General features: G+C 44.0%; 1 protein-coding gene across 1 annotated transcript in view; it reads left to right on the top strand.

Moving 5' to 3' along the window:
• Window positions 1-8,621: 8,621 nt before the first annotated feature.
• LOC108717374 (ADP-ribose glycohydrolase MACROD2) overlaps window positions 8,622-10,181 on the top strand; it is a 1,335,613-nt gene continuing 1,334,053 nt past the window's right edge. Inside the window, exon 1 of the mRNA XM_041564180.1 lies at window positions 8,622-8,916. Coding sequence (XP_041420114.1) covers window positions 8,871-8,916 — 46 coding nt within the window. The 5' untranslated portion in view covers window positions 8,622-8,870. The remainder of the gene's footprint in view (window positions 8,917-10,181) is intronic.

The raw sequence follows: 10,181 nt of genomic DNA, 5'->3' as shown, positions 1-10,181 counted from the left end.
CCGAATGTTCGGATTACCTCTCTATAGCCCTGCCATTGGTGGGCATATCGGGGAAAGATCCACTCGTTTGGCTATGTCACCAGATGAGTGTATCTCTTCGTATATGGCCAACTTAAACCTCCCTTGCTCTGGCAGATTGCTGTAATAACCTACATTTCATATGCAGCGCCTCTGAACAAGTATGTCACTTACCATTTCGTTGTAGGTGCCGTGTTTCCCCTGTACACATAATTAATATGGATGCCAAAAAGTATATGCACATGGGTGAAAATAAGCCCACCGGCTGACCCTTGTACCTGCATGTGAGTTAAGGAAGGAGCCACAGAGTAAAAAGGATCAAGGCCACAAACATCTCACTGTGCATAAGGAGCAGGACCGCCATCAGAAATCGCAGGGCCCCATACGACAAAATTTCCTGGGCCCCCTAGGCTACGCCCACCACAAGCCCCACCTACAGGTCCGCCCTCCCCATCACACAGTAAAAAAACAAAAAAAATATTGGTGGCTAGGTTTCCCACATTTTAATAAAAAATAAAAAGATATTGGTGGCCAGGGCCCCTCCATTAAAAAATATTGGTGGCTAGGACCCCACATGAGAAAAAAAATTGGTGGCCAATATTGGCCAGTCCCCCCCCCACATTATAAGAAAATTAGTGGCCAGGGCCCCCTTAAACGTCCATGCCTTCCCAAAGTCAGCAGCTCTCAGAAAGATGGGGGGCCCGGCTAAGTAAGTGTGGCGTGGCCGGGCCCCCCTTACCCTCGGGGCCCCCTACAACTCTCCCCCCTGTCCCCCCTGATGTCTGCCCTGATAAGGAGTATATTGAAATTTCTTGACAATCGAGTGTTGATGTTGATCTTGTCATGGCGTGTCACTATAGCAAGCATTGCTATTGGTTGGTGCAGAATACAGGGCTGCCATATTAAGTGAGCGCTCATGTAAGAAAAATAGTGAGCGTGTACACAGAAGTGGTTTATGTACAGTTCATGCTACGGGTATTGTCTTTTAGAAGGAGAGTTTAAAATGGATAAAAGGCTGGAAACTTATGTGAATTAAAATCACTGTAAAAGAGATTTAAGGTAAGACTTTCACTGGAGCTAAACTTGCATCTACACTTTCCTTGTCCTTGAAGTGGTCAGTAAAAAAAACCAAACAAGAACGTGGTTAACTTTGGTATTTATGGGGTCACAAGCCCCATCCTATCCAGTTGTACTACAGACTACTGGTCTGCAGGAGAAGAGCTCAGACCGTTTACTGTGACTTTGTATGCCCGCACAGTTGGGTGTTAGTGGGGTATCCCGGCATGTTAACAGAGATGTCCCACCTAGAGTCTCTCTCTCTCTCTCTCTCTCTCTCTCATTCCCATTACTAAAAAACACCTGCTTGCAATAATTATCATGTTGCTTTAAGCAGTCTCAGCTAGAGTCCTGCAGCGGGTCGGGTACCCGCGGGTTACCCGCAAAAACCTGCAGTACCATGCAGGTTTTTCGTTGAAGTTCAAGGTGCGGGTATACCCGCGGGTCGGCGGTTTTGCGGGTTGCGGGTCGGGCTGCGGGTCTTCTCAATATAAATATTTGCTCCTTTTTTCTGGTCACGCCCACTTCCGATGATGTCATTTCCGGTACACAATGACAGCACTTCCGGTTTTACTCCCTTTTTTCTGATCATATCTACTTCTGATGATGTCACTTCCGGTTTATAATGACAGCACTTCCTGATTCTTGATGGTCAGCGGGTCGTGGGTCCGGGTTGCAGAGTAGGTACTTGCGGGTCGGGTCGGGTTGCGGGTCCAAGCGGGTAAGAATGCGGGTTGCAGGTGCGGGTTGCGGATTGCAGGTTGTGGGTACGGGTCGGGTTCGGGTCCCAAAAAATGGACCCGCACAGGACTCTAGTCTCAGCTACTAAAGGGGGCGGGTAATGAAAGTATCCTAAATGAATCTTTGATTTGTAACACTCTTAGGGGTGTTAATGTCACGCTAGAGAACCTTTGATTCACTAGGGATTTAGATGTTCATCAGCCAATATGGCCTGTTTTAGGGGATCCTTTAGTTTTCAAAATTATTTTTTATCTTTACAAAGGCAGTGATAATAGATCCTCTACAAGTTTTCACATTGGCAAAATTCGGAAAAAAAAATTACTAGTGGATTTTAATTTTCCATTTAAAAAATTCAGTATCCACCTGGTAAACTCCCATAATGCTAATTTACTAACTAGACAAATCTAAATCACATGCAGTCATAGCAACTGGAGAAAGAACATTCACTACTACTGTAAATGAGTAATATCATCTTACTGACACACTTGAGAATATGTGCCATGTACAATATTTACAGCTGCTAAAAAACCCTCTACAAAGTATTTATTCATGTAATCTATTCGCTTACTATATTATACTTACTATACCGATAAGTTCAGTGAGAAATACACATAAAATATAGATGTTAAAGACCTAACGCCGTATATATTGACTTACAGAAGCTGCAGATATTCTCTGATGTCTTATTCAGGGTTGGTAAGTTCTTCAATCAAAAGGGAGACAGTTAAACATGTAATTTAGGCTTTTCAAAAAACGAAATAAACGAAACCTGTGGAAAGCATAAAAAATACAAAATGTGACCAATGGGAAAGCCAACAGTGAGTAATCTGCCCTGTGGATCAAAATCAAATCTGAGTTATGACAGTGATTCTTTGCCTTGTAGATCATCACTCAATCCAATGGCAACAGAAAGATCAGAAAAAGGAACCTTTCTACATTCCCTGTCTTTCCTGTAGAAGACACTTTCCTTTGTCGTTATAGTATCTTCTCCACTGGGGAATTGAAAGTTTGAACCAAAGAGATGACCTGGCTTAAAATCCATGGGGTATATTTATCAAAGAGTGAAGTTAATAGTGAAGTTCCGCCACTAGAGTGAAATTCCGCCACTCTCCATTCATTTCTATGGGATTTTTATAGGCGTATTTATCAAAGGGTGAACTTTCACCCAATGATAAATACGCCTTTCAAAATCCCATAGAAATGAGCTGTGGAATTTCTCTAGTGGCGGAACTTCACTCTTTGATAAATTTATCCCCATGTCACAAGGACTCACACATCCCCCCAGGGTGTCCACCCCAGATGCAAAGACACCTCAGCTCCCCCCCACACCCGCAACCCCCCTCCATCGGAGCTTACATTTTCCCTGCTTGCAGCTGCTACCAGGGCCATGGAGAAGGTCAGGTGTCGGCTGGGTCCACGAGGGCTGGTGGCCTACCGGGTTTTTTCCCGGTGTCCCTCCAGCCGTCTTGCCCTGACCAGAGTTCATACAATAGAACCCAGATTTTATGTTTCCTAGAGGATGGTGTCAAAATGGCGTAAATTCAAGGAAAACGTAAAATCCTTGCATGGCAGGACCATTTCTGCAAACAAAACGCTACAATTAGTAAGATGCAGCAACTTACTATAAAAACACGGCACATTATATTCTTCATTCACTCCATCTGGTCACATAGTAAGTTAGGCTGAAAAAAAGACACAACCTTTTAATGGAAAACGATACCTCTCAAACAATGTAGGTCTCTATAAAAAAATATTGTATATAACAGCTGATATGTAAAACCCTGCCTCATGTAAATAAACCATTTTCATAATAATATACTTTTTTAGTAGTATGTGCAATTGGGTAATCCTAAATAGAAAATTGTCATTTTAAAAAATAAGGGCCATCCCCTTGGATCGCACGATTTACGGTGCACACAAACAAACCAAACAAGTTAGGTCACATGAGCCAATTAACAGACAGAGTTGTGTCTTTTGCTTCCACACTTCTTCCTGTTACAGTTAGAGCTGCAGTATTTCTGGTCAGGCGATCTCTTCCTGTTACAGTTAGAGCTGCAGTATTTCTGGTCAGGTGATCTCTTCCTGTTACAGTTAGAGCTGCAGTATTTCTGGTCAGGTGATCTCTTCCTGTTACAGTTAGAGCTGCAGTTTTTCTGGTCAGGTGATCTCTTCCTGTTACAGTTAGAGCTGCAGTATTTCTGGTCAGGTGATCTCTTCCTGTTACAGTTAGAGCTGCAGTATTTCTGGTCAGGTGATCTCTTCCTGTTACAGTTAGAGCTGCAGTATTTCTGGTCAGGTGATCTCTTCCTGTTACAGTTAGAGCTGCAGTTTTTCTGGTCAGGTGATCTCTTCCTGTTACAGTTAGAGCTGCGGTATTTCTGGTCAGGTGATCTCTTCCTGTTACAGTTAGAGCTGCAGTATTTCTGGTCAGGTGATCTCTTCCTGTTAGAGTTAGAGCTGTAGTATTTCTGGTCAGGTGATCTCTGAGGCAGCACATAGACCATCACAAATCGGTGGTCAAATGGAAAAAGATGTAAAAGTGCAATATCTACTTAAATATATAGACCCATTTGGTAAGATTCTTTAATATGTCACTTAGTTTGATATAAAATCTGTTGCTTAAGTATTCATTTTGGGAGTCAAATTTCCTTTAAGTCTATAAATAACCGCTAGTTGATCCAGAGGAAGGCAAAAAAACATAACCAGATTTCCCATACCTTTTACCAGCTTAGTTGCCCTTCTCTGTACCTTTTCTAATACAATAATGTCCTGTTTGAGTGATGGAGACCAAAACTGTACTGCATATTCTAGATGGGGCCTTACCAGTGCTCTAGACAGTGGAAGAATGACCCCTCCTCCTGTGAATCAATGGCCCTTTTAATTAGGGATGCCCCGAATCCACTATTTGGGATTTGGCCGAATCCCCGAAATCCTTGGTCAAAGATTCGGCCGAATACAGAACCGAATCCGAATTTGCATATGCAAATTCGGATTCGGCCGAATACAGAACCGAATCCGAATTTGCATATGCAAATTAGGGGCAGGAAAGGAAAAAGTGGAAAAAAATTAGGATTCGGATTTAGTTCGGCCATGCACAAATCCGAATCCTGCTGAAAGAGCCTGAATCCTGGCTGAATCCTGGATTCGGTGCATTCCTACTTTTAATACAGCTCAAGACCTTATTTGCCCTTGATGCTGCTGACTGGCATTGCTTGCTACAGCCAAGTTTATCATCTACAAGGACTCCAAGGTCCTTTTCCATAATGGATTTGCCTAGTGCAGTCCCATTAAAGGTATAAGTGGATATTTCTACATCCCAGGTACATGACTTTACATTTATCAACATTAATTAATCTCACCTACAGTTAGCCCCATAAATCTTTTTTCTAATTTTGCTTCTGTATATTACCACAATGAATTTTAAATGAAACAACTCAGATGCAGTTGAAATGCAGACTTTCAGCTTTAATTCAGTGGGTTGAACAAAAAGATTGTATAAAAATGTGAGGAACTAAAGCCTTTTTTTAACATTCAAGAATGTATTTCAGCACAAAGATGCCCCGAAACAATCTCTAAATCATCCTCCAAAACAGTCCCAAATTTGGATTATGTGAAAAGTGCTAAATATGTCTTTTTACAATGTCATATATTATATAGCAGAAGAGTTCTTTTGTAAGCAAGCTGGCAGGCTACAGGCAAAACTTTAGGCCAACATTTGGCACCAAGACCTAAATGATTGCTTGTTATGCACAAACGCCTATCCTCCAATTCATCCCAATCTGCTGCAAATAATTATTAAGCAATATAAAGAAAATAGTGATAATCAAAGGTTTAATACATACAATTTTGTTTATTTTGAGCTAATTTCAAATCAGTTCTGATTACCGTTTCAAAGAAAATATTCTCCATGTGTAAGTTCATCATCAGTGGTCAGCACATACAAAACCAGACAAGTGAATTCATACAAAAAGCACTTTAGTGGGCAGATTTATCAAGGGTCAAACTGAAAATTCTAATTTGAAATTCAAATTTTTGAGATTTTTTATGACTAAAACTTTCAAATTCGACTAGGGAATTATTCAAATTTGAGTTGAATTTTTAAAAAAATTCTAATTTGATTTTCAAGATTTATCATACTGTCAATGGGAGACAATCTTGATCTTGGGATCAATTTTGAGTAGGGATACACCGAATCCAGCATATGCAAATTAGGGGCGGGGAGGGAAATCAGGTGACTTTTTGTCACAAAACAAGGAAGTAAAAAATGTTTCCCCTTCCCACCCCTAATTTGCATATGCAAATTAGGATTTGATTCGGTTAGGTATTCTGCCGCGGTGAAAAGGGAGGGGTGATATCACTCCAACTTGCAGTACACCAGTAAAGAGTGACTGAAGTTTATCAGAGCACAAGTCACGTGACTAAGCACAGCTGGGTTTACAATGACAGCACTTCCTGATTCTTGATGGTCAGCGGGTCGCGGGAAGGGTTGCCACCCGGCCGGAATTTTACCGGCCTAGCCGGTAAAACACCTGCCATGGCCGGTATTACAAATTTACCGGCACGTAGCTGCCGGTAAATTTGTAATATCCCTAACTAAAGCCCTTGGCCCGGCCCAATCTGCTCAAAACATACCTTTTTTTCGCCGCCTGGCCAACCACGCGCCATGGCCACGCCCCCTTTGATGTCACACCTGCCCCTTTGACATCACATCCCGCCCCCTTTCCCGTCAAGCCCCACCCTTTTTCATGGGTCCAGGTTGCCGATAAGGTACTTGTGGGTCGGGTAGCGGGTCCAAGTGGGTAAGAATGTGGGTTGCTGGTCCGGGCTGAGAATTGCAGATTGCGGGTCCAAAAAATGGACCCGTGCAGGACTCTAACACAAGTAGAAAACACCAAGCACTACGGAAAGCATTTTAGGACTTGATCAGGAGAACACATGCTCCTGCACGCGCTGTGATGCCCGGGGCAGATTACCCGCTAGGCGCCCTAGGCTCCTGCCTTGGGCCCGCCTAGCTCTAGGGGCCCGGCCAGGAAAAAATTACCTAAGACATCTTCCAGGTTCTTGGCCCCCCTAACGGCGACGGATGGTGAGGTTGCGGCATGACGTCATGGTGAAATTTTTTTAAAAGAATTGTTTAGTATATTTTTGAAGAGGGGAGGGGGGGCAGTCAGGCCAGACTGTTCTGTAGCCATTTGAAAGTGATCTGGGGTAAAATTGAAAAGGGTCTGTGGGGGGAAAAGGGTGTGAGACTGTTGAACTGTTGCAGGGAGTGAGGGAGGGGGGCAGACAGAACTGAGGGGAAAAAAAACTACAAAAACACCCAAAAAACTACAAAAATCAAAAAGAAATGAAAAAAAACCCCCCAAAAAACAAAAACCCAAAAAAGTACAAAAAAACAGCAAAACCCCCTACAAAACTACAAACCCCCAAAAAAACTACAAAAAAACCCTACAAAAAACCCAAATATTAAAAAAAAACTACAAAAAACCCCCCCAAAAATTAAAAAAAAAACTACAAAAACCCCCCGAAAACTACCATAAACCCCAAAAATACCTACAAAAAAAAAACCTACAAAAAATGTATTTGGGGGCAAAGTATTGCAAAACTGGAATAACTGGAAAAAAAAAACAAAATATGATCAAACTTTCATAACCTGCCAAATTTTGTAAAATGAACACGGTAATTAGGGGGTGTGGCCACATAAATAGGCCAAATAAAATGTACCGGCCTACGCGGGGCTCTTTCTGTTTGCAAGACGTCGGAAGGTAAGTGCCAGCACAGCACAGCTTCTTGTACAACTATAAGTTTAGGGCAGAAGCACTACTTGCCCAGGGCCCTGTTTAGTCTTAATCAGACTCCGGTGCTGACACATTTGCTATTTCAATCTCCCCCCTCGTGGCTCATTCCTCAGCTCTCTCTCCTCAGCCCTATCTTCTCATCTCTCCTCAGCCCTCTCTCTCCTCAGCCCTCTCTCTCCTCAGCTCTCTCTCTCCTCAGCCCACTCTCTCCTCAGCTGTCTCTCCTCAGCTCTCTCTCTCCTCAGCCCTCTCTCTCTTCAGCTCTCCCTCCTCAGCCCTCTCTCCTCAGCTCTCGCTCTCTCTGCTCAGCCCTCTCTCTCCTCAGCTCTCTCCTCAGCTCTCTCTCCTCAGTCCTCTCTCCTTGGCTCTCTCTCCTCAGCACTCTCTCCTCAGCCCTCTCTCCTCGGCTCCCTCTCCTCAGCACTCTCTCCTCAGCCCTCTCTCCTCAGCCCTCTCTCCTCGGCTCTCTCTCCTCAGCCCTCTCTCTCTCCTCAGCTCTCTCTCTCCTCAGCCCTCTCTCTCCTCAGCTGTCTCTCCTCAGCTGTCTCTCCTCAGCTCTCTCTCTCCTCAGCCCTCTCTCTCCTCAGCTGTCTCTCCTCAGCTCTCTCTCTGCTCAGCTCTCTGCTCAGCTCTCTCTCCTCAGCCCTCTCTCCTCGGCTCTCTCTCCTCAGCCCTCTCTCCTCATCCCTCTCTCTCCTCAGCTCTCTCTCTCTCTCCCCCCAGCCCTCTCTCTCCCCAGCCCCCTCTCTCCTCGGGTCTCTCTCTCCTCAGCACTCTCTCCTCAGACCTCAGCTCATCAGCCAGACTAAGAGGTATTACACAGCCCTGACCGCTGCTCTGCCTATATAAACACACACCAACACTCTCCCCTCACACGACATCACTGCTTCCCGGGCGCATGCGCGCTGCATCCCATTTCCTCCAATCCTAAAGCTCTCCGGCGCGCCCCAATGGGAGAGCGTGCCAGGCAGCCGCGGGGCGTGTCTTTAGGGTGTAGTGGGAGGAGTGAGAAGTGTGACAGGCGGAGGCGGGACGTTGGCGGGACATTGTGTAGGTGCTGAGGGAGGTCGGTGCGCATGATCCCTATAGACAAACACATGAGGTTCTGCGGCGGCTGCTTCCTCAGGAATATCTTGTAGTTTGTGTCTGCGGTGAAACTCGTGCTCTCCCGTCTCTCCCTTTCTCCTCTGACTTCTTTAAAGAGAATTTCCCGTGAGCCTGGGGAACTTGCAGCCCAAATCCAACAGGCAGAGCAGCATGTACCAAAGCAACAAGAAGAAAAGGCAATGGAAGGAGGAGAAAGGTAGCGAGAGCTTCTTGTTGTCACTCATTAATGATGGACACTCACCCCTCCCCCCCCTCTCATTCTTCATCTCCTCAATCACAACCTGGGGCTCCCGGGGCATGCTGGGAGTTGTAGTCCAGCCTCAGCTTCTCAGGCTCATTTCATTTGATCACCAGCATCATAGGAGTCTCATGGGGGTAGAGGGAATAGTAACAATTGAGAGATCATTTCATTATATACTATATATATATATATATATATATACATCAATACAACCCGCTGCCGACCAACTGCAACTTGTCACTTGTTCCGCCAGAGCTGGAGACTTGTGGGATGGACTTTACTCCTTTCTCTAACTCTCCATTCCCATATTGAGGTGCCCGAGATTCCCTATAATGCCAGGGGCAGATTTAGATTGTAAGCTCTGCTGTACAGGATACACTTTATTTCTTCTAAGTGGCATCTGATTGTTGGTATTTGATCTATAATCCATCAGTAATGCAAGTAAGGAAATAGACATTACACACACTCATTCCATGAACGTCTCATTCACAAAAAGACTGTTGCTGAACTACATCTCCCAGCATCCCTGGCGTGGGCAAAAGACTGGCAGTGTAACAACAGTACTGGGGCCCCGCAAGACTTGATTGATTTATTACAGACATGAGGGAGCAACAATATATATGTGTGACCTCTGTTACCCCTTGTACTGTGGCTTCTGCCAGCAGTGTGTGTATGTGACAGTTATATAGTGAATAAAGTGCCCCCTCTTGTAAATTATAAGGATATTATAAGTCACCGACGAGTTTCATGACCATATATATATAAAGAAAAAAAAAATTATTTATACAGGTCATGAGATGACTTCTAATATCCTCATATTTTGCAACTGGGGGTACTTTATTTATTATAATACACAAGTTTCAGTGAGTCATGTGACAGAAATGACATCAGATTATGACACCGTTTATAACTGATGACATCAGAACTCACCGCTTATAAGGACATAATATACAAGATATTCATGGCTTTTGTGTATTTTATATATATGTGTATGTGCCACATGTTCCTTTCCTGTATTTGTTCCCTGGAAACCCTCCATTGTAATCTTTATAAACTGTCAGCAGTACACAGGTATGGGACCTGTTATCCAGAATGCTCGGGACCTGGGGTTTTCCACAAAACGGATCTTTACGTAATATTTGGATCTTCACACCATAAAGGAGAACTAAACCCTAAAAATGAATACACCTAAAAATGGCATATTATATAAACTGAACTTA

Source organism: Xenopus laevis, chromosome 5S, assembly GCF_017654675.1.
Source record: "Xenopus laevis strain J_2021 chromosome 5S, Xenopus_laevis_v10.1, whole genome shotgun sequence".
Classification (NCBI taxonomy): Eukaryota; Metazoa; Chordata; class Amphibia; order Anura; family Pipidae; genus Xenopus; species Xenopus laevis.
Note: the sequence above shows the minus strand (reverse complement) of the source record. Positions and strands in the feature narration are given on the sequence as shown.